This window comes from Oncorhynchus clarkii, chromosome 29 (genome assembly GCF_045791955.1).
Source record: "Oncorhynchus clarkii lewisi isolate Uvic-CL-2024 chromosome 29, UVic_Ocla_1.0, whole genome shotgun sequence".
NCBI classification, from domain to species: domain Eukaryota; kingdom Metazoa; phylum Chordata; class Actinopteri; order Salmoniformes; family Salmonidae; genus Oncorhynchus; species Oncorhynchus clarkii.
The window spans coordinates 34,235,784-34,260,441 of record NC_092175.1 but is presented as its reverse complement, the minus strand read 5'-3'; the positions used below and the strand labels follow the sequence as shown (position 1 = coordinate 34,260,441).

General features: G+C 42.5%; 3 protein-coding genes across 8 annotated transcripts in view; all 3 read right to left on the bottom strand.

Moving 5' to 3' along the window:
• LOC139388617 (EH domain-binding protein 1-like protein 1) overlaps positions 1-16,427 on the bottom strand; it is a 39,692-nt gene extending 23,265 nt beyond the window's left edge. For 2 of the 6 annotated variants that reach the window (XM_071135383.1, XM_071135381.1), the window contains exons 1-7: positions 15,541-16,424; positions 1,969-2,026; positions 1,744-1,839; positions 1,535-1,588; positions 1,228-1,406; positions 970-1,109; positions 687-761 (exon numbers count right to left, since the gene is read on the bottom strand). In XM_071135383.1, the coding sequence (XP_070991484.1) occupies positions 687-761; positions 970-1,109; positions 1,228-1,406; positions 1,535-1,588; positions 1,744-1,839; positions 1,969-2,026; positions 15,541-15,644 (706 nt within the window). In that variant the 5' untranslated portion in view covers positions 15,645-16,424. Of the gene's footprint in view, positions 1-686; positions 762-969; positions 1,110-1,227; positions 1,407-1,534; positions 1,589-1,743; positions 1,840-1,968; positions 2,027-15,540 lie in introns of all 6 variants that reach the window. The other 4 variants (XM_071135384.1, XM_071135385.1, XM_071135380.1 and 1 more) reach the window with 3 other exon arrangements.
• A 1,940-nt stretch (positions 16,428-18,367) lies between these two features.
• Positions 18,368-21,520, bottom strand: LOC139388587 (leucine repeat adapter protein 25-like). The gene is made up of 2 exons (XM_071135340.1): positions 20,400-21,520; positions 18,368-20,058 (listed from the first exon to the last, which is right to left on the bottom strand). Exons 1-2 carry the CDS (start codon positions 20,649-20,651, stop codon positions 19,774-19,776), a joined length of 537 nt encoding a protein of 178 aa, XP_070991441.1. The 5' UTR covers positions 20,652-21,520; the 3' UTR covers positions 18,368-19,773.
• Positions 21,521-21,928: 408 nt separating this feature from the next.
• Positions 21,929-24,245, bottom strand: LOC139388586 (protein ZNRD2-like). Its single transcript, XM_071135339.1, has 4 exons — positions 23,998-24,245; positions 23,384-23,535; positions 23,094-23,178; positions 21,929-22,790 (listed from the first exon to the last, which is right to left on the bottom strand). The coding sequence occupies exons 1-4, from the start codon at positions 24,071-24,073 to the stop codon at positions 22,345-22,347; spliced, it is 759 nt and encodes a 252-aa protein (XP_070991440.1). The 5' UTR covers positions 24,074-24,245; the 3' UTR covers positions 21,929-22,344.
• Between the last annotated feature and the right edge of the window lie 413 nt (positions 24,246-24,658).

The following is a 24,658-nucleotide window of genomic DNA, read 5'->3' as shown; positions in this document are numbered from 1 at the left end:
TGGAACTGGGGGAACTAATGGAACTGATGGAACTGGGGGAACTGATGGAACTGATGGAACTAATGGAACTGATGGAACTGGTGGAACTGATGGAATTGATGGAACTGGTGGAACTAATGGAACTGGTGGAACTGGTGGAACTGATGGAACTGGGGGAACTGGGGGAACTGATGGAACTAATGGAACTAATGGAACTGATGGAACTGGTGGAACTGATGGAACTGATGGAACTGGGGGAACTAATGGAACTGATGGAACTGGGGGAACTGATGGAACTGATGGAACTGATAGAACTGGTGCAACTGGTGGAACTGATGGAACTGATGGAACTGGGGGAACTAATGGAACTGATGGAACTGGGGGAACTGATGGAACTGATGGAACTGATAGAACTGGTGCAACTGGTGGAACTGGGGGAACTGATGGAACTAATGGAACTGATGGAACTGGGGGAACTGATGGAACTGATGGAACTGGGGGAACTAATGGAACTGATGGAACTGGGGGAACTGGTGGAACTGGTAGAACTGATGGAACTGGGGGAACTGATGGCACTGATGGAACTGGGGGAATTGATGGAACTAGGGGAATTGATGGAACTGATAGAACTAATGGAACTGGTGCATCCATCAGCTCTAGGCCAGAACAAGATGAAGAACAGAACAAAGGGAAGAGAGGCAGGGTACCTATGACAGGGGGTTTCTTTAGAGGTGCAGGCCTCCTTCCCGGGGGAGGCACCGGGCAAGCAGGAGGGAGAGGAGCTGGCAGAGAAAGTGGTGAAAGAAAGCAATGAGAATTAAAAAGAAGGGACAGGAGATAGACTTTTAAAAAATTAAGCGATAGAGTGGGGATGCCATTATTTATTGGAAAGAAAGGAAAGCATCAAATAGAGAGATGGACAACAGAAAGCATCAAAGAAGGTAAGGTTTTATCTGACGATGTATGTATGAGTGTATAATTGAAGTGTACCTGCGGCAGCTTTGCTAATGCTAGCTCCAGCACTAGACCTCCTGTCTTCCTCCTCATCACTCTCGTTGAAGTCGTCAAGGTTACCGATGTCTGTGGGTTTGACACTCATCAGACTGGCCAGGCTCTGCATGTCTTCGTCCCTGTGGGAGAGTAACACAGCATTGTCATCTAAAATACATAATGAAGTCAGTACTGATGTTATTACTGTAGTGGTAATTATGAATCTATCATTAGTGGGATATTATGGGATGGACTCACGTGGCTTTCCCCTCTCTGAGAAACACACAGGACAGGGAGAGCTTCAGAGTGGCCTCCAGCACCTTGACAGACAGGGGCTTCAGCTTCAATGTCAGGTCTTGCTGAGTGGGAGTGGCACTGGCAAACTTCTTCATATTCACGTCCACTGCAGCCAAGACCTTACGTTGACCCTTTGTCTCCTGCAAGGCAAGCAGCAGGGATACATTCATGAGTGGGCTTTAGTGGTACCATTAGAGGATCTTAAAAAAACGTATATATTTCAATGCTATGAGATATTGTATTAGATAGAGGCAGAAAGTACACTCACACTCTCAATGACAAATGTCCAGTCTTTGTCTTCAAACACATCAGAATGGGGATCCTAGTGGGTAAGTACAGAGATGGAAATGACAGGGGAAAAGGACACATGTTGTTGTACGTTGTCAATTTACATTAGAAATGTCTAAAGATTATTTATCACAGAAGCAAATATCTATGGTGCAGTGTACTCATGAATACCCATGGGATGATATTTACCCTGAAGAGTGTGAGGGAGATATCCACGTTTTCAGGTACGGGCCAAACCACCATCCCCCTGTAGGGGTTCTTGATGCCCGGCTGCCATCCATGAAGCTAAAGAGAGAGATCAAGACAACAAGACTACATCAAAACATGATACAAATGATGGAAATGCATCCCTGCCATCCTGGTGGGATAAGAGATGTGCTGATTTGAGGTAAGTAAAACTGGGTGAGTATTTACCTTAGAGCACATACGCCTATTTCTTCTGGTCCAAACCACCCTGACTTTATCTGGTTGCCTAAAATCAAACAAAAAGGGACAATGAGACAAGAAACAGTGAGAAATGCAATAAATTGTTTTGTAGATTATTTTAGTCCTTACATAATTCAGCATAAGTTATCTTCTATGCCGTTTCAATGTAATAATTTCCACAAAAACACTAATACAAACACCAACACACAAGTTCTCTGTTATTTGTTATGAAACAATTTTCTGAGAAGAACGGGACTGCTTCCCCAGTCAGTGTCATCCCTGGTGGTTTAACTCCAAAGAAACAGTTTGTTTTACACAAACTGAACAACGGAAGGGAATCATGCCCTAACAGATGTTCTATTCCACAACAGATGACGAAGAGGGTGGATAGCAGACAATCAGCTGGAACCCAATACACACAACCCAAAGGCTGGAAGAGACACAGCAATGTGTGTGTGCGTGTGTGTGTGTGTGTGTGTGTGTGTGTGTGTGTCTGTGTGTGTGTGTGTGTCTGTCTGTCTGTGTCTGTGTCTGTGTGTCTAAAGTAAATCTCGGAATCTATTTTACATTACATAATGCATTCATGAAATATGTCATAGGCCTACACAAATGTTTGACTGTTTGTCAGATATATTGCTATTCTATCGGTCCTCAATGTGTAATATTATACAAGTGTTGCTCGGTCTCCACTGACTGGGAGAAGTTTCCAACCCTTGGTTTGCCTCTTGTGTTAGATGGAGAAGCTCGGGCTTCTGCAACACAGGAATAATGGAAGGAAGCTGCATTAAGGCCAATGGCACTGCTTTCTTGAGGCCTCTGGGGGTGGGGTACCTCACAAGAGGAAGGACCCATATTGCTCAATCACTTTTAATCTACAGTCTGAAGACCCTCCCATCCTGATTGTTTATGTTTTAACAAGACCCTCCCACTTTATTGCAACTATATCATGTTAGTCTGGAATACAGTTGAGCTGTCTGCTCACTAATATTGCTTGTAAATTGCACATGAAATGCAGGCCCTGTTTAATATATTACTATTGTAGGATCTATCTAAATTCAATTGAAGTTCCTCTAATGCAGGGGACTCCTTACTGACATAGAGAGTCATTGGGCTAATACAGCCTGTTTAGGAGAACATAGAAAGCAGGGGAACACTCATTTCTGTCTCGGATTGTTAGAGCAACAGTGCAGAAGGGAGCCAAATGGCATGTTTGGGTGGGGAGGGGGTTGTTTTTAAAACATTGTGGTATCATAGGGCACAGAAATAGACTGACATACTGGGACAGGCAAACCCATTACAACAGGAGAAAGCACACCCATACTCCTTCCTGAGTTACCAGAGGCCAATATGACTCACACCAAAATCAGGCCGCTGTGTCATGCTCCAGCTGTCATAAACTCAACCAGAGGCAAGACTGATCATTTGTTGAGACTGAAGACTTTGACCCTGACAGCTGCAACCAGTAGTAAGGCTTTCTCAACAACAAAAAACTCCCCCTCATTGGTTCTCATGTTAGAACAGCTTATTACTAAACATGAGATGGACAGTGTGATCACTCTTCATGTTTCTGTTATTATAAGTGATACCCAGTTCAACTGGAGAGCTTCAAGTTCTTCTGTGTTCACATCACTAAGGATATATGATGGTCCAAACACACCAACACAGTTGTAAAGGCACGACAATGCCTTTTCAGAAGGCTGAAGATATTTGTCATGGTCACTCAGATCCTCAAAATCCTCATGGTCACTCATATCCTCGCGCTGCAGACGGCTATACCAGCCCGCTAATACAGGACTATTAAAGGCCCAGGGCACTTTTTTTATATTCAAAAATGTTTCTTTAAATATTTTGTAATTATTCTGATTTTTCAGGGGGTGCTGCATCCCTCAGCCTATCTACTTCCCGTGGCTTTGACAGCTTCACCATTGAGAGCATCTCGACTTTCTGCATCAACGTTTTGTATGGCAACTGCTTGGCATCTGACCGCAAGGGGGTAGTATGTACGGCCCAGGACATCACTGGGGCCGAACTCCTTGCCATCCAGGACCTTTATACTAGGCGGAGTCAGAGGAAGGCCCTAAAAATTGTCAAAGACTCCAGCCACCCAAGTAATGGACTACAAGCGGTACCTGAGCGCCAAGCCATAAGACTGCTGAACAGTTCATCAAATGGCCAGCTGGACAATTTACATTGACACCCTTTTCTTTCTCACTGATATTCTTGCACTGGCTCTATGAACACTCACTGAACTCTACCCAAACACTCACTGGTCGGAGATTTACATACACTTAAGTTGGAGTCATTAAAACTCATTTTTCAACCACTCCACAAATTTCTTGTTGACAAACTATAGTTTTGGCAAGTCAGTTAGGACATCTACTTTGTGCATGACCCAAGTAATTTTTCCAACAATTGTTTACAGACAGATTATTTCACTTATAACTCACTGTATCACAATTCTAATGGGTCAGAAGTTTACATACACTAAGTTGACTGTGCCTTTAAACAGCTTGGAAAATTCCAGAAAATTATGTCACGCTTTAGAAGCTTCTGATAGGCTAATTGACATCATTTAAGTCAATTGGAGGTGTACCTGTGGATGTATTTCAAGGCCTACCTTCAAACTCAGTGCCTCTTTGCTTGAAATCATGGGAAAATCAAAAGAAATCAGCCAAGACCTCAGAAAAAAATTGTAGACCTCCACAAGTCTGGTTCATCCTTGGGAGCAATTTCCAAACGCCTGAAGGTACCACGTTCATCTGTACAAACAATAGTACGCAAGTATAAACACCATGGGACCACGCCATCATACCGCTCAGGAAGGAGACGCGTTCTGTCTCCTAGAGATGAACGTACTTTGGTGCGAAAAGTGCAAATCAATCCCAGAACAACAGCAAAGGACCTTGTGAAGATGCTGGAGGAAATAGGTACAAAAGTATCTGTATCCACAGTAAAACGAGAACTATATCGACATACCCGGAATTTGTGGGCAGAACTGAAAAAGTGTGTGTGAGCAAGGAGGCCTACAAAACTAACTCAGTTACACCAGCTTTGTCAGGAGGAATGGGCCAAAATTCACCAACTTATTGTGGAAGTCTACCTGAAACGTTTGACCCAAGTTAAACAATTTAAAGGCAATGCTATCAAATAGTAGTTGAGTGTAAACTTCTGACCCACTGGGAATGTGATGAAAGAAATAAAAGCTGAAATAAATCATTCTCTCTGCTATTATTCTGACATTTCACATTCTTAAAATAAAGTGGTGATCCTAACTGACCTAAGACAGGGAATTCTTACTAGGTTTGAATGTCAGGAATTGTGAAGAACTGGCTAATTTGGCTAAGGTGTATGTAAACTTCCAACTTCAACTGTACTACACTGAAATTCCAATACACACATACACACTCACACATACTAAACTGGCACTCCAACACACACATACACACACACACACACATCGAAACACTTTCACACTCTTCACATACTCTGCTGCTACTCTTTTTATTATACACTGCTCAAAAAAGGGAACACTAAAGGGAACACTAAAATAACACATCCTAGATCTGAATGAATGAAATATTCTTATTAAATACTTTTTTCTTTACATAGTTGAATGTGCTGACAACAAAATCACACAAAATTTATCAATGGAAATCAAATGTATCAACCCATGGAAGTCTGGATTTGGAGTCACACTCAAAATTAAAGTGGAAAACCACACTAAAGGCTGATCCAACTTTGATATAATGTCCTTAAAACAAGTCAAAATGAGGCTCAGTAGTGTGTGTGGCCTCCACGTGCCTGTATGACCTCCCTACAACGCCTGGGCATGCTCCTGATGAGGTGGCGGATGGTCTCCTGAGGGATCTCCTCCCAGACCTGAACTAAAGCATCCGCCAACTCCTGGACAGTCTGTGGTGCAGCGTGGCGTTGGTGGATGGAGCGAGACATGATGTCCCAGATGTGCTCAATTGGATTCAGGTCTGGGGAACGGGGAGGCCAGTCCATAGCATCAATGCCTTCCTCTTGCAGGAACTGCTGACACACTCCAGCCACATGAGTTCTAGCATTGTCTTGCATTAGGAGGAACCCAGGGCCAACCGCACCAGCATATGGTCTCACAAGGGGTCTGAGGATCTCATCTCGGTACCTAATGGCAGTCAGGCTACCTCTGGCGAGCACATGGAGGGCTGTGCGGCCCCCCAAAGAAATGCCACCCCACACCATGACTGACCCACCGCCAAACCGGTCATGCTGGAGGATGTTGTAGGCAGCAGAACGTTCTCCACGGCGTCTCCAGACTGTCACGTCTGTCACGTGCTCAGTGTGAACCTGCTTTCATCTGTGAAGAGCACAGGGCGCCAGTGGCGAATTTGCCAATCTTGGTGTTCTCTGGCAAATGCCAAACGTCCTGCACGGTGTTGGGCTGTAAGCACAACCCCCACCTGTGGACGTCGGGCCCTCATACCACCCTCATGGAGTCTGTTTCTGACCGTTTGAGCAGACACATGCACATTTGTGGCCTGCTGGAGGTCATTTTGCAGGGTTCTGGCAGTGCTCCTCCTGCTCCTCCTTGCACAAAGGCGGAGGTAGCGGTCCTGCTCCTGGGTTGTTGCCCTCCTACGGCCTCCACGTCTCCTGATGTACTGGCCTGTCTCCTGGTAGCGCCTCTATGCTCTGGACACTACGCTGACAGACACAGCAAACCTTTTTGCCACAGCTCGCATTGATGTGCCATCCTGGATGAGCTGCACTACCTGAGCCACTTGTGTGGGTTGAAGACTCCGTCTCATGCTACCACTAGAGTGAAAGCACCGCCAGCATTCAAAAGTGACCAAAACATCAGCCAGGAAGCATAGGAACTGAGAAGTGGTCTGTGGTCACCACCTGCAGAACCACTCCTTTATTGGGGGTGTCTTGCTAATTGGCTATAATTTCCACCTGTTGTCTATTCCATTTGCACAACAGCATGTGACATTTTTTGTCAATCAGTGTTGCTTCCTAAGTGGACAGTTTGATTTCACAGAAGTGTGATTGACTTGGAGTTACATTGTGTTGTTTAAGTGTTCCCTTTATTTTTTTGAGCAGTGTATATCATGATTGCCTAGTCACTTTTACCCTTTACTTTTACGCTTATAGGGAAGGACATTCAACACGCACAGCACTTACACAAATGACTGATGGTTGGCTGGGAGAAATCGATGATAAAAATATTGTGGGGGCTGTTTTGTTAGACTTCAGTGCGGCTTTTGACATTATCGATAATAGTGTGCTGCTGGAAAAATGTGTTATAGCTTTACACCCCCTGCTATATTGTGGATAAAGAGGTATCGGTCTAACAGAACACAGAGGGTATTCTTTAATGGAAGCCTCTCCAACATAATCAAGGCAGAATCAGGCATTCCCCAGGGCAACTGTCTAGGCCCATGCACGGCTTATGCACGGTATGCAGGTATTTTACCGGGTTTTGTTTTCACGCCATTTCCGGTCACAACTTGCAGACTTGTTTACGTGTTGCTGTGCGTTTTGTTGCGAACCTTACTTTGCTACCTGACAACTTTACGGTTTTTACTTTTAATTACCTTTTATATTTTTGGTTTTTCCCTCAACTTTTTTTTTTTCCATTCAACTTTTTCACTCCGGACGCTTTATCTGGACATGGTTCGCCAGGACCTCCAACAGCCGAAGCTAAGTAGTAACATTAACATGATGCCTTCTAATTGCAGTCGCTGTACTCATAATATACAGGAGAACGATCGCCTTACGGCGAGGATAGCTGTGCTACAAGCCCAGCTTCAGACGCAATCGTTAGGCAAGGGTAATTTCAGTGTAGGAAAGGATGAAACAGCGTCTGTGCCACCAGTAAGTACAGATAGTAACGTTAGTATAAATCCCCTCGCACAGTCCCTGCAGCCGGACAATTTTCTCACGGTTGCTGGAGGGAAATGCTGTAGGAATGCTCAACCGGTGTTGCTCATTCAGCTGACAGAAACTTTCAACCGGTTTTCCCCATTAAGCAACGAGTTGGAGTCAGAGGCCGAGCCTTCTCTTGTCTCTACTCCTCCCGTTATGGGGTCTGAGACGCCGAAGCTTCCCACCATTAGCTCTGACAAATTGAAAACTCTAGTCATTGGCGACTCCATTACCCGCAGTATTAGACTTAAAACGAATCATCCAGCGATCATACACTGTTTACCAGGGGGCAGGGCTACCAACGTTAAGGCTAATCTGAAGATGGTGCTGGCTAAAGCTAAAACTGGCGAGTGTAGAGAGTATAGAGATATTGTTACCCACGTCGGCACCAACGATGTTAGGATGAAACAGTCAGAGATCACCAAGCGCAACATAGCTTCAGCGTGTAAATCAGCTAGAAAGATGTGTCGGCATCGAGTAATTGTCTCTGGCCCCCTCTCAGTTAGGGGGAGTGATGAGCTCTACAGCAGAGTCTGACAACTCAATCGCTGGTTGAAAACTGTTTTCTGCCCCTCCCAAAAGATAGAATTTGTAGATAATTGGCCCTCTTTCTGGGACTCACCCACAAACAGGACCAAGCCTGACCTGCTGAGGAGTGATGGACTCCATCCTAGCTGGAGGGGTGCTCTCATCTCATTTACCAACATAGACAGGGTTCTAACTCCTCTAGCTCCACAATGAAATAGGGTGCAGGCCGGGCAACAGACAATATAAATTCACAGACAATACAAAGATTCCTTGATGTCCTTCCAGACTCCCTCTGTCTACCCAAGGACGTCAGAGGAGAAAAATCAGTTAACCACCTAACTGGGGAACTCAATTTAACCTTGCGCAATACCCTAGATGCAGTTGCACCCCTAAAAATGAAAAACATTTCTCATAAGATACTAGCTCCCTGGTATACAGAAAATACCCGAGCTCTGAAGCAAGCTTCCAGAAAATTGGAACGGAAATGGCGCCACACCAAACTGGAAGTCTTCCGACTAGCTTGGAAAGACAGTACCGTGCAGTATCGAAGAGCCCTTACTGCTGCTCGATCATCAAAATTTTCCAACTTAATTGAGGAAAATAAAAACAATCCGAAATTCCTTTTTAATACTGTCGCAAAGCTAACTAAAAAGCAGCATTCCCCAAGAGAGGATGGCTTTCACTTCAGCAGTAATAAATTCATGAACTTCTTTGAGGAAAAGATCATGATCATTAGAAAGCAAATTACGGACTCCTCTTTAAATCTGCGTATTCCTCCAAAGCTCAGTTGTCCTGAGTCTGCACAACTCTGCCAGGACCTAGGATCAAGAGAGACACTCAAGTGTTTTAGTACTATATCTCTTGACACAATGATGAAAATAATAATGGCCTCTAAACCTTCAAGCTGCATACTGGACCCTATTCCAACTAAATGACTGAAAGAGCTGCTTCCTGTGCTTGGCCCTCCTATGTTGAACATAATAAACGTCTCTCTATCCACCGAATGTGTACCAAACTCACTAAAAGTGGCAGTAATAAAGCCTCTCTTGAAAAAGCCAAACCTTGACCCAGAAAATATAAAAAACTATCGGCCTGTATCGAACCTTCCATTCCTCTCAAAAATTGTAGAAAAGGCTGTTGCGCAGCAACTCACTGCCTTCCTGAAGACAAACAATGTATACGAAATGCTTGAGTCTGGTTTTAGACCCCATCATAGCACTGAGACTGTACTCGTGAATGTGGTAAATGACCTTTTAATGGCATCAGACCGAGGCTCTGCATCTGTCCTCGTGCTCCTAGACCTTAGTGCTGCTTTTGATACCATCGATCACCACATTCTTTTGGAGAGATTGGAAACCCAAATTGGTCTACACGGACAAGTTCTGGCCTGGTTTAGATCTTATCTGTCGGAAAGATATCAGTTTGTCTCTGTGAATGGTTTGTCCTCTGACAAATCAACTGTAAATGTCGGTGTTCCTCAAGGTTCCGTTTTAGGACCACTATTGTTTTCACTATATATTTTACCTCTTGGGGATGTCATTCGAAAACATAATGTTAACTTTCACTGCTATGCGGATGACGCACAGCTGTACATTTCAATGAAACACGGTGAAGCCCCAAAATTGCCCTCGCTAGAAGCATGTGTTTCAGACATAAGGAAGTGGATGGCTGCAAACGTTCTACTTTTAAACTCGGAAAAAACAGAGATGCTTGTTCTAGGTCCCAAGAAACAAAGAGATCTTCTGTTGAATCTGACAATTAATCTTAATGGTTGTACAGTCGTCTCAAATAAAACTGTGAAGGACCTCTGCGTTACTCTGGACCCTGATCTCTCTTTTGAAGAACATATCAAGACTGTTTCAAGGACAGCTTTTTTCCATCTACGTAACATTGCAAAAATCTGAAACTTTCGGTCCAAAAATGACGCAGAAAAATTAATCCATGCTTTACTTCTAGGTTAGACTACTGCAATGCTCTACTTTCCGGCTACCCGGATAAAGCCCTAAATAAACTTCAGTTAGTGCTAAATACGGCTGCTAGAATCCTGACTAGAACCCAAAAAATGTATCATATTACTCCAGTGCTAGCCTCCCTACACTGGCTTCCTGTCATGGCAAGGGCTGATATCAAGGTTTTACTGCTAACCTACAAAGCATTAAATGGGCTTGCTCCTACCTATCTCTCCGATTTGGTCCTGCCGTACATACCTACACGTACGCTACGGTCACAAGACGCAGGCCTCCTAATTGTCCCTAGAATTTCTAAGCAAACAGCTGGAGGCAGGGCTTTCTCCTCTAGAGCTACATTTTTATGGAATGGTCTGCCTAACAATGTGAGAGACACAAACTCGGTCTCAACCTTTAAGTCTTTACTGAAGACTCATCTCTTCAGTGGGTCATATGATTGAGTGTAGTCTGGCCCAGGAGTGGGAAGGTGAACGGAAAGGCTCTGGAACAACGAACCGCCCTTGCTGTCTGCCTGGCCGGTTCTCCTCTTTCCAATGGGATTCTCTGTCTCTAACCCTATTACAGGGGCTGAGTCACTGGCTTACTAGGGCTCTTTCATACCGTCCCTAGGAGGGGTGCGTCACTTGAGTGGGTTGAGTCACTGATGTGATCTTCCTGTCTGGGTTGGCGCCCCCCCTTGGGTTGTGCCGTGGCGGAGATCTTTGTGGGCTATACTCGGCCTTGTCTCAGGATGGTAAGTTGGTGGTTGAAGATATCCCTCTAGTGGTGTGGGGACTGTGCTTTGGCAAAGTGGGTGGGGTTATATCCTTCCTGTTTGGCCCTGTCCGGGGGTGTCATCGGATGTGGCCACAGTGTCTCCTGACCCCTCCTGTAGTGTTTATGCTGCAGTAGTTTATGTGTCGGGGGGCTAGGGTCAGTTTGTTATATCTGGAGTACTTCTCCTGTCCTATCCGGTGTCCTGTGTGAATTTAAGTATGCTCTCTCTAATTCTCTCTTTCTCTCTTTCTTTCTCTCTCTCGGAGGACCTCAGCCCTAGGACCATGCCTCAGGACTACCGGGCATGATGACTCCTTGCTCTCCCCAGTCCACCTGGCTGTGCTGCTGCTCCAGTTTCAACTGTTCTGCCTGTGATTATTATTATTTGACCATGCTGGTCATTTATGAACATTTGAACATCTTGGCCATGTTCTGTTATAATCTCCACCCGGGCACAGCCAGAAGAGGACTGGCCACCCCACATAGCCTGGTTCCTCTCTACGTTTCTTCCTAGGTTTTGGCCTTTCTAGGGAGTTTTTCCTAGCCACTGTTTTTCTACACCTGCATTGCTTGCTGTTTGGGGTTTTAGGCTGGGTTTCTGTACATGACTTTGAGATATCAGCTGATGTACAAAGGGATATATAAATACATTTGATTTGAAATTTGATTACCTTTTTTAAAATCTTACATCAGATATCAGCTGATGTAAGAAGGGCTTTAATGACATGCCACTGGCTTTGAGTAACGCCAGTTTGTCTCTGTATGCGGATGACTCAACACTATACACGTCAGCTGCTACAGCAACTGAAATGACTGAAACAATTAACAAAGTACTACAGTTAGTTTCAGGAATAATTTAGGAATAAGTTAGCCCTAAATATTTTTAAAAACTATTTTAAAAACTAAAAGCATTGTATTTGGGACAAATCATTCACTAAAGTCTGTCCATAATAAAGCGCTACTCTACCTTCTTAACAGCACTATCAACAAGGCAGGTCCTACAGGCTCTAGTTTAGTCGCACCTGGACTACTGTTCAGTCGTGTGGTCAGGCACCACAAAGAGGGACTTAGGACAATTGCAGTTGGCTCAGAACAGGGCAGCACAGCTGGCCCTTGGATGTACACAGAGAGCAAACATGAATAATATGTATGTCAATCTCTCCTGACTCAAAGTAGAGAAGAGATTACTTGTATTTGTGAGAGGTATTGACATGTTGAAAGTACCGAGCTATCTGTTTAATCTACTAGCACACAGCTTAGACACCCATGCATACCCCACAACACATGCCACTAAAGGTCTCCTCACAGTCCCCAAGTCCAGAACAGACTATGGGAGGTGCACTGTGAAGCAACACAAACATAGGCAGAGACACATGCATACACACACCTGATACACACACGTATACATTGGATTTTGTGTTGTAGATATGTGGTAGTGGAGTATGGGCCTGAGGGCACGCACTTAGAGTGTTGTGAATTCTGTAATGAATGTATTGTAATGTTAATTTTTTTAATAACATTCTTAATTTTGCTGGACCCCAGGAAGAGTAGTTGCTGCCTAACTAATGGGGAACCATAATAAACCCCAGGAAGAGTAGCTGCTGCCTAACTAATGGGGAACCATAATAAACCCCAGGAAGAGTAGCTGCTGCCTAACTAATGGGGAACCATAATAAACCCCAGGAAGTGTAGCTGCTGCCTAACTAATGGGGAACCATAATAAACCCCAGGAAGAGTAGCTGCTGCCTAACTAATGGGGAACCATAATAAACCCCAGGAAGAGTAGCTGCTGCCTAACTAATGGGGAACCATAATAAACCCCAGGAAGAGTAGCTGCTGCCTAACTAATGGGGAACCATAATAAACCCCAGGAAGTGTAGCTGCTGCCTAACTAATGGGGAACCATAATAAACCCCAGGAAGAGTAGCTGCTGCCTAACTAATGGGGAACCATAATAAACCCCAGGAAGTGTAGCTGCTGCCTAACTAATGGGGAACCATAATAAACCCCAGGAAGAGTAGCTGCTGCCTAACTAATGGGGAACCATAATAAACCCCAGGAAGAGTAGCTGCTGCCTAACTAATGGGGAACCATAATAAACCCCAGGAAGTGTAGCTGCTGCCTAACTAATGGGGAACCATAATAAACCCCAGGAAGAGTAGCTGCTGCCTAACTAATGGGGAACCATAATAAACCCCAGGAAGTGTAGCTGCTGCCTAACTAATGGGGAACCATAATAAACCCCAGGAAGAGTAGCTGCTGCCTAACTAATGGGGAACCATAATAAACCCCAGGAAGAGTAGCTGCTGCCTAACTAATGGGGAACCTGTAATGCTTGTCGTCTAGGGAAGGAGAGGACCAAGTTGCAGCGTCGTAAGCGTTCATATTATTTAATGAAAAATGCAACACTAGACAAACCAACAAACACGACACACAAACAGTCCTGAAAGGTGAAACAAAAACACTAAACAGGAAACAACTACCCACAAAACACAATGGAAAACAGGCTACCTAAATATGGTTCTCAATCAGGGACAACGATTGACAGCTGCCTCTGATTGAGAACCATACCAGGCCAAACACAGAAATAGAAAATCATAGACAAACTAACATAGACAAGTCACCCAACTCACACCCTGACCATACTAAAACAAAAGACAAAACAAAGGAACTAAGGTCAGAACGTGACAGAACCATAATAAATACAAAATACAAATACAAAACTACCTTGTACCCCTGCACATTGACTTGGTACGCCTGTTATTGTTATTTTATTGTGTTAATATTTCCTTTGTTTTTTCATATTAACTCTGCATTACTGGGAAAGGGCTCGTAAATAAGCATTTCATGATCAAGTCTAAACCTGTTGTATTCGGGCACATGCAGCAAATAAAATGTGATTTGAATTGATCCATCACCCTGATGGGGCTCAACACTCCAAGGTTCAATGTGCGGGACGTTGTGTCAGATTTCAAATGGTATGTGTTTTAGTCCAAGTTGAAATCTTATCTGCTAAGAAAGAATGATATAGTCACACTACTGTACAGTATACAATAGCACATGCTATAGCTCTGTTGGAACATGACAGAATACGCAAGGACATGGCATGGCTGGCAGGCCTGTTTACAAATGACATTATTGTGTAGTCTACTGTGGTGCAACTCAGACACTCATTGAACAATCTTGAAAGATCACATTGAAAGATCTCCCTTATCATGGTTGACAGAAAATAAGTACGTAGTAACTTTTGGATTTCGCTAAGAGTGAAGAAAGCATTGTTTTGATTGAATCAATTATGAGGCCCTTCTCCTCTTAAGATCAAACTAGGCAAAGGCTAGCCTAATTGATGACATGTATGATGACATCAACACAGATAGCCTAATTAACAGTACAAATAAAAACCAACAAATCCAATCATAGTGAAACAAATTAAGTTAGACGTGATATCACTCTTGAAAACATTTGCCCTGTTTCCCAGTATCTGGCCATGACAGGGCATCATCAGAGATTCCCCTGTCAGCTGAGTGAACTGAGTAATGTCTGTTATTTATCAGTCTGACAGTGATGAGGTAGGCTTGTGGTAGGAGTATTGATGCCTATTGTGTGCATTACATCTACAGTAGACCTGTGCCTATGGGACACAGTCTTTTCAAGCCACTTCGATACTAAGTGATCTTCGTAGCAAGTTAGGAGAGTATTTTTGCAAACCCTATATATTTTCGTAACCTTAACCTCTGCCTCCTAACCTGCTACGTTAATTCTCCTGAACTGTTGCGTAAGTTCTAACCAGTTACGAAAAAGTCACGGTGGTATCAAGTGGCGTGAAAATAGTGTTTATCCTGTGCTCATAGCCTACTATAATTACAATACACGCGGAAATGTAGAGGCTCAATTCGATTCGATTTCACAGCCACAAAATTGCCTATAGAGTAAAAAAAAAACATTGGTCTTCATTTATGGCAAGGGTAGCAATGTGGTTAAGGTTAAATGTTAGGTTTAAAATAACATTTTAAATATAACAATTGGAGAAACAGGGTTTATCCATCATTATGACTTTGTGGTTGTGGTAGCTAGTGACGACAGCTCACGCGCTTCTCTTATTCATATTACTGTTTCAGAGGAAACAACGAACTAACCGCATTCTGCGCTCTTCCTGTAACTCTGTTGTCACTAGTACGGAAATGGAATACGGTCCGTTATGGTTTGGATCAAATAAATGGAATAGGTTCTTGACAAGGATGCCTAAAGCAGTGTCCATGGCGGTAGGCTGCGCAAACCTAACATTAAAGTAGAAATATTACAAGGAGAAACGCCCTTCACGGGAGCAGATAGATAACGTGGGTCAATGGGATGTTGTGAAAATTAGTTCGTTTAACCTAAATAAACGACAACCTACCATTTCTTCGTGCATTCCAACACAAGTTCTTGATAAGACGCCACAAACTGGAATTTTGAAGCTTTTTTGCCAACGCGTTGTAATCTTTTCCAAACCGAAGTCATAATTTGGTTGAGGTATTACAAAGTTTTAGAAAGTAAGTTCCACTCTCTTGTAACTCCTTTCGGGATGGTTGTTCAATGACAGTTCGTGGTGTGTAAAACCGTTGTCTTCAAGCTGACCGTGTTCAAAAGGAACAGCCGCAGGTGAAGAAGTTGAGTTGAGTCACATAAAACTGTCGCCATCAACTAAACGCATCGAATAAAAAAAACATGTAGCACGGAAATACCGTAATTATTAAATACAGTATTTATAAGCGGAACCGAATCCACTGTCGTGCGCATTTCAACACTTCCACATGGTCAGAATAAGGAAAAACAAATATCCTAAATGCAACTGCTAGTCCACAATATGCATTCCCGAGTTAAAAGACAGTGTCGACAATTCATCCAGGTATATAATAGCTGTCCTTCGCCCAGCCAGGGAAATAAAACTGTCCGATAAAGCCACCATAACACATTTTAGGCAACGTTATACTGACAGTGCAATAAACTCTCCAAGTGGTATCATTTGTTGAGTCTGTAGGCTGCAGATAAAGAAGGGGAGCGGTTGCAAAGCATTGATGACGCGGCACTATGCAAAATTCCCTGTCTCTTATCTTTTTGCCTATCCGTATACCAGTAAACAATAACATTTCAGACTTTGGATTCCGTCCATGGTACGATGCCACTGTCAGTATGATGACCGTTAACGAGTCAGATGACACTTATCCAACTTTTCTGAAGTATATTCAAAATGAATACTTTGTCCTGAATTGTTCACTCAAACTATTGTTGGCACTGTTCTCTGCAGTATACATTGTATCCATTTGTAAAGTGCTCTTGCCTATTTTGACACTTTTATCCTAATATTTGATTTACATTTTAAGAACATCCTTTAATTTCCTTACTGATCTAAACGGTTTGTGATTCCATTTGGGCCAAACGCACATTGGGCAATAAGATGATGCATGATTTTCCATGAAGAGAGATGTCCTGTCCCAACGGGTATTCGAAGTAGCCATGCATAGGGATTTTCCATAGCTGTGTGGAGTATATTTTTGGAAGGAGAAGAGGGAGGGGTGGGTGGACAGAGGCAGCTGGGGACAGAGAAGTGTGGTACAGCCTACATGTGGAACACAGCAGCTGTGTACCTCTCCTTTCCTCTTTGCAATAGTCTTATAACAACATTGACAGAGAGGATGCATGATCGATCACAGGCTATAAAAAAAATCAAGGCATGTTATGACTAGGAGTTATATACATTTATTGAGCCTGATTATGTTCAGAACGTCATTACTTAACATATGGAACTACACTAACAATGTTTTACAGTATTCAGGGAAGAGATCAGTGAAGTAGACAGCTGGCTAGAGCCAAGAGTTTCCTAACTCAACCCCACCTTGTTCAAAGAGACAGAGTGAGTGTTCTGCCAGGCAGCAGCGGATGTGTAAGTCATGAGTCAACATGTTATTTATCTTGACTCAAGCAGCAAACACATCACTATCAGTGTCTGAGAGTCATAAGGCCAGGTAAAGACCTGAAATGAGCAGAGGACTTGTCTAATTTATCTTTGCTCAGACTGTAGGTTAACTATCATAAACTGAGTTGAAGCCACATTACATTTGTTTTCATGCTCACACTACAAGTGGTTAAATCGGTCAGCTAAAACAGAACTAGTAAAGGCCTAGTGCACTACTTCATTTTTTAAATTGAATTGAGATTTTTTAGGGGGTGCTACAGCACCCTCAGCACCCCTACGTCCCACAGCTGTGTATGGCCTATTTATAGAAATACATGGGACTTTCTACAAGGAATGTAAAAGCTCTCACCTGTTTTAATGTTCTGTATTACTTGAACGATCACATTGAATATCTCCCTTATCATGGTTTATAGAAAATAAGTGCCTAGTAACTTTAGGATTCCGCTAAGAGTGAACAATGGATTGTTTTAATTTGATCCATCATCATTAGGCTATTGATTGAGGCCCTTGCTCTGTGGCTATTAGGAAAATTATCATGGATGTCTGAGGCATGTATGGGGCTTCCTGTTTTCAATTAGTCATTTCCTGGTGGCTAGTGGATCTGTAACGTAGCTTGCACAAGGGTAGAGTTGATCTATTCATGTAATTCCTGTCACCAGTTACTGTGTTAAGCAGTACACACTTAGAAAAAAGGGTTCTTCAACTGTCCCCATACGAGAACCCTTTTTGGTCCCAGGTAAAACTATTTTAGGTTCCATGTAGAACCCTCTGTTTAAAGGGTTCTACATGGAACCAAAAGGGTTGTACCTGGAAACAAAAAGGGTTCTTCAATGGGTTCTGCTATGAGGACAGCCTAATAACTATTTTAGGTTCTAGATGGCACCTTTTTTTCCTAAGAGTACACTTGCTGCTCTGACCTTAGTATTTGCTGCTATTACTTTTGATTCTGTCTTAAAAGAAAACATACTGACTCTGTGTGTACTAATATACTTATTAGACTGTAATTACAGAAGTTATTCCATTCTAGTCATGCTGACATAATGTCTATGTAATATATATGGAAGTGTGGCATGGAATGGAATAAACTATGTGAAGACAACAATAAGCTGGGCCTACTGGTATAAGCCTCTGCTATTATTGCTTGATGTTGATGAGTTGTCATACACATTGCCTTAATACTAAATATAATGGCAAGCTAGCAAGATAAATGACCTGGGATGTCCTGGTTGTATTCCTCTAACCTTCCTTTACACAAAACTTTATGGTGTTTTCAAGTTTAAACAAGACTTTTATGTTTTATTCAAATTCTATTTCAACCACTAAATAGGTAGAAACACTAGATGTTCGGGGCTAATTCCATTAGTAAGGAAGGCATTATGATGGTAGTTGAATGTTTTACAGCTACTGTGTTCTGGACTCCTCCTCCTACCCTGGGGAGAGAACAGGGATCATTACCTAATAAGTCCATGTGTGGCTGGAACGGTTTGTTTATAATGGCCAGACAGTCAGAGTGGTGCTCTCAGGAATCAAAAACATGCAAAAGTACAGTCATATAACTTTAAAGGGCTAAACAATGATATCAATGGCATCCACATAACTTCTCCTGTGAGATACTGTAAGTAATAGTTAGATGCAAAAAGGCTCACTTCCATAGTTATCAAAAAGACACACTTCCATAGTTATCAAAATGGCACACTTCCATAGTTATCAAAATGGCACACTTCCATAGTTATCAAAATGGCACACTTCCATAGTTATCAAAATGGCACACTTCCATAGTTATCAAAATGGCACACTTCTACAGTTATCAAAATGGCACACTTCCATAGTTATCAAAATGGCACACTTCCATAGTTATCAAAATGCATACTCTGCAGTGAGCCAGAAACACAAGAACAAAAGTACAGTTTTTGGAACTAAAGGGCTTCCTGACTTCACCTTGGGAAACAAGATTTTTCAGGTTTTCTACATGTGGAACAGATGCTGATATCTGTCACAACAAATGTTGCCATCTAGTGGTTAGAGTATGTCAATAACCCCTTTCCAAACCAATATATTACAGTTGAGCTGGACCCATTAACGGACCATTGAAGTAGTGTAGATTTGACTTAAAAGACATGGTTACTGTCCATAGCATTTCTTATTTTTATGCCAAGATATTAAAAAAGCTCAATACATAAACTTCCCATCACAACAAACAAAAAAGAGAAATACTGACATTGTGTGTATGTGACTACGTGTCTAAGATTACATTCAATCTTAAAATTGTAGAGAAGAAAATGATATTTAGAGAAAAATCTGTTTTACTCCGATGAAGGAGTAAATTACAAGGCATTTACAATCATGTATATGTATATGTAATATATATGTATATATATATAAATCATCAGGTATTTCAAATATGGCTTAATTGGCTTGTGTTTTCAAGATACGTACAATTAGTCCAAATCAACAAGCAAGGTCTCTTTAACAAAGGATTGTATAGTAACAAGGTTTTGTTGAAAATGTCAGCTCCTTGTGTGATGGAGACGGTTCATCAGTAGGGCACCAGTATAAAAATGTTATTCTGCCAATAACCTAGCTAGCTGGGTACAAGTATAATAAATAATAAAACAGCTATACAGAACAGGAAACAGATTATATTATGTAAATACAGGAAAAATATTAGTTGGTTTATAAGGAAATGTGGAAAGACTCTTTGATCCATTGGTCCCGGGAGTTTTGAGTTGACTGGAGAGTCAGTGAAGTGCCAGGTAGATTCTGAGGTACATTATCACCATCGTTCTCCTCCTCTTCATAATCATCCTCTTCCTCAGAGTAACTATTTTCTGTAGTGATGCTGCTCTCTGACAGCAGAGAGTTGGAGATGTCCTGAAAGGCTCCCTTGTACTCCTGGATGGACTCATAGAGAGACCACAGCTGACAGTGCAGAGACATGTCCAACTGTCTGAGGCCCACCTAGGACACACAACAGGAAAGGATAATTGTGTCAATAATCTCATACATTAACTATATAAACGTTGTCAATTTAATACAAATTAACAATAACACATGTAGGTAAATTGAGCAGAAATAGCAGCTGATTAAATAAAATAACCCAATTATTTCAGGATGTTCTCTAGATATGTTATTTGCTGACAATAATCAAAGACAAAAAGCTGTGAAAAATTATCAAAATATTGTATGTATTTCTGTTTTTAATTTGCTTTTGTTGTTTATCAAATTTCAGTATGTTTTTTACATTTCTTACGATAAATAATAATACAATTAAATCAACTGATTGCAAAATAATGTCCAACCATTTCTTCGCGCAGCACTGCGAGCCCTGCGTCCAGACTTGCAGGCTTGATGCGGCCGAGAGAGTCGATCACTGTAGACTTGCTAATGTCGGCCTGAATGCTTGTCAGTTTACTGTAGACTTTTTTGACGTCCCTCCATGAGCCACCACTGGAGTTCAGGATGCCGCTGAGGCCTTTTGGCAAAGGGGGTAGTCCTTCGATTGAACAGACGCTGTCTGGACATTCAGGAGGACTGGTCTGGAACCCGTTCATTTTCTACCTCTGTATCAATGTATATATATTTGTTTACTTCCACGCGTCTTATTATATGCTATCATATAACTGCCAGAAATATGAAATCATAAAGAACATATGGATTCAATAACGGAAGTCCACTATCAAGTACAGTTTGTGATAATTTCGAAAAAGTCGGCTATAGCCTAGTCGTCTCAAATCAGCAATCCACCGATGATGAGCGTTTAACAGAACATGTCGCAAATGTAGAGGGAATGTATAGTTCCAATAAAAATACGTTGCGTCACCTTCAGTCCGATTATTGTATTTCCAACGAGTCCTCAGTAGCACAATAGAGGCGCCATGCACACAGCATCCATCGTAGTGTGGATGAAAAACTGCTTTGACAATGAAAACATAACGGAAGCCTATGCAAATGTTACCAGGATGAATTCATGTCTGATGTCCTTGCTTTGTTTCCCACTACGCTTTCCTGTCTCAACTGCCAACCTCGCCCTGGATAATATCCCCTCCCCGTCCCACTTCATCGCAGCGAGACCGAGGCGCTGCACCGCTTCCAAAACACACTATATTTGGGGAGAGAGGAAACAGTACGTCCTTTGTAACGATAATTCCGAAACGAGGTCGGTGGTTTGTTTCATTCTAGCAATACCAAAATCTTTACCTTAACCCATTTCCAAATGCCTAACCTCAAGACAAAACCACTGAAAACTCCCACCCAATATTGCCATCCAGAAACACTGAATATTCCAATTGTCCCCACAATTAAATCGGGGAGTGAACTATGGATCTGTCTCCATCAGTACATTCCTACTTTCGTCACACGTGATGTCAGACAGCACTAGCACGATTTCGACTTAACTTGGGTGAATGGTGCATCTTTCCATAGAGTTCCGGAACTCACAAAATTACACTGACACAAGGCGGGACATGTGTTAGTCACACGTGATACCTCAATTCGTGCGGCATTTGTATTGTATTTGTTGCCTTGAATTATATTTATACTACAACTCCCAAATCAAAAAATATCCACCATTACAAACACACTGAAATTCGTTCAGTACTACATCACAGCAAATATCATTATGCATCCATCAAAAACATCCTTAGTTGCGCCAACACTTTGTTAAAAAGTAGGAAAGTCCCAATAGTGAATATTACAAATATCATCTTCTAGTTTAAATAGATTGCTACAACACCATAAAATTACATGACCATTATGTCACTATATTGTAGTATGCCACATAAAACAAAGGCCACTTGTTTAAAAATGAAGTAATGACAGAAAGTAGGAATAATGTGGATAAATTCAGATTTTTATAAACAAGTGATGTACATTAATATCAACCAGTCAAACCCCACTCAACTATATGCAGTTTAAAGAAATTCAACCACTCAGAGGTGCCCATTCTCACCATGCAAGTTTGTGTCAACTTCACCATGAATCCAGAGAAGACTTCAAATGAAAAGTAACAGCAATGTTTAAACAAATGTTACACTACAGGTCAGGCAATCAAAATACAAACTATGCATACACAGACAGTTGTCCAAGTTAATTACATGAACCTTTACCGCCAGAGGCGAAGCTGTTCATATTTGCCACAAAAACCTTTGCAAGGGAATCAAGCTGCTACAACTTCCGGTGTTGCTTATGTGAGTGAGCATGTGTTTATGCCTTGTTTCTGTTTTTAGAATTGCCATCAGTTCAGTCTCATGATTGGTGAAGCTCTTTCAGGCTGCGCAGTGAATCTGCGCAGCTGCGGATGAGGCTGCACAGCTGGATACTAGCCTCTACTGAGGCTGAGTGCTGGAGCTCCTGTGTAGCCCACCGCAGCTTGTGCAGCACTGCATCCTCAGCACTGGACAGGGCTGGGTGAGGTGCAGGGGCTACTATGGGGGCTGCCACCTGGACTGGCTGTATGGATGGGGTGGATGTAGGGAGGAAGCTAGGGGTCACGGTGAGTGCAGGGGGGGGGTTGGCTGGTGGAGGTAGGGGCCCTCTCAGTCCTGACGCAGCACCCTCGCAGTGCTCTGGTCGGGGCTGCCCTGTGATGGAGAGGGGGGTGTCACTGGAGGGGGCTTCATTGTCCAGATGGACAGGCTGAGAGGCTAGCTGTCTCTCTCTGACCTGTGACAGGGCAGCCTGGGCATTTAGGGCTGAGTGTGAGAGTAACAGGAAAGAGAAGGAAAGGAGAAGAACAGTTTAGTTGGAGCAAGACAATTATTTTTTCAGTTGCAAACTAATATTAGATTAGTCAGAAGGGCCCAGAGTTAGCTCAGGAAACTAATTTCCTAGCCTGTCTACCGATCCACATTGCTCCAGCCAAACGTCACACCCACAAGTGTTTTCTTTGTATGGAGTGATGAATAAAGCAGCTAAATTAAATTCAGGATGAGTTGTCTGGCAACTTTTCCCCCCAGTCATAACATAAATGAACCTAGCCCTGCACAGACTCTTACCTGGGTTGTCCTTGTCTACATCAGAGTCCAGTTCCTGACATGCAACACAGTAGTTCTTCTTCTGCTTGTCCTGAAGGAGAATCGTCTGGACAGGTACAAACAACCAATTATTAAACTCAAGCCCAAATACTACTTAGACGTTCATTCATCTCCAAAGACAAGACCAATCAATCCCTTTAGTTTTAAAAAGCATTACATAGTAAATATATTTAGCTATAGATCTCACTCAGTAAATATATAAAATGTTACAAATATATAAAGTGGGATGGCCTGGATTATCCCCCACTCACCCCACATTGCTCACAGCATTCTCCTAACATTTTGTAGCCTTTGAGGAGGTAGGCACCCATGAGCTTGCTTATTTTGTCCTGTCGTTCCCGCTGAGCATGAATAACCTTCATCTCCGATTCTGAAGGGGGTGTCCACTCGAAGTCATCGTCGTCTGACAAGAAAACAGTGGAGGGTGAGGAAACCGACATTCAAACTATTAGAACTCAGTCATATGGACACGGCTGGCTTGCAGCTAACTAGTTTATCAAACTGACAGTACGGTCATTTAACGCGTTGCATTAGTCGATTTTGGTTAATCTTTCAGCTAGCTAGGTGATGATAATCTAACGTTTGATAGTGAGCCAACAGTAATTAGTTAGCAAGCAAGTATTATGCGACGTCAGTTTGCGCTAACTAAACTGGAGACACCGGTAGACCAACTAGTTGGCTAACGTTAGCTGGTTGGCTAACGTTAGCTGTCCAAGCTAGCTGTCAAACTGGGCTTCCGGTCAAAACTTTAATTCCCAAAAACGTCAGAGTCTGGCATTCTGAAAGACAATTAGCAAAATAAACTTTTGAGATAGCCTACCAAAATAAAACATAAGCATTTAAAGAAAGCAGCTGGTTTATTTACCTGCATTCAGTGCCATGATTCCACTACTATCCCTGGTTGCTGCACGCCGTTGCTTTACAAAAATGTATGTACACATGCGTGCACTACGTTTGAAATGTAACCTTTATAGGTTTGCTACTGCCACCTGCCGTAGTGGAAGACTATAGCTAGCTAGCTCAGAGACAGTCCAGTCAAATATATATTTTTATAACTAAACCAAGATAGACCTCAGCCCGTCGTTTTAAACGGGAACAAACGGTGGGCAGAACAAACCAGGAGGTGGGCGGAGAAACACGAGCTAGCAACATGCTCGTGTTTCTCCGCCCACCTCCTGGTTTGTGTGTGTGTGTGTGTGTGTGTGTGTGTGTATATATATATATGTATGCAATAACTCAATTCGCCTTTGCACTCCTAAACAACGTTTTTTTTTTGTTTGTTTTTACTTTGGCAAAGGGTAAAGTCTACAAAACATAGTCAACACTGTTTGTAACATATTCTAGTTTTGGGAACAGAAACCTGTATTGAAATCAAATGTTTCATAAATGAGAAAATTAGCAGAATGTTCTCCCACTGCCGGCAAATAGGCTTCCTCTCACTACTTCCATATTTGGTAGTGAGTGGAAACGCCAAGCGGATGCTTCACATTTATACATCCGGTGAAATATCTGTCTCATTGTTCTCT

Bases quoted from the DNA above. Each gene is read 5' to 3' on its own strand.
- LOC139388587 (XM_071135340.1), bottom strand. From the start codon at position 20,651: ATGAACGGGTTCCAGACCAGTCCTCCTGAATGTCCAGACAGCGTCTGT. The intron at 20,059-20,399 runs GTTGGACATTAT...TGTGTGTCCTAG, and splicing joins CAGTGCTGCGCGAAGAAATG to GTGGGCCTCAGACAGTTGGA.
- LOC139388586 (XM_071135339.1), bottom strand. From the start codon at position 24,073: ATGTGTACATACATTTTTGTAAAGCAACGGCGTGCAGCAACCAGGGAT. The intron at 23,536-23,997 runs GTAAATAAACCA...TTTTCTTGTCAG, and splicing joins AATCATGGCACTGAATGCAG to ACGACGATGACTTCGAGTGG. The intron at 22,791-23,093 runs GTAAGAGTCTGT...TCTCACACTCAG, and splicing joins TGTAGACAAGGACAACCCAG to CCCTAAATGCCCAGGCTGCC.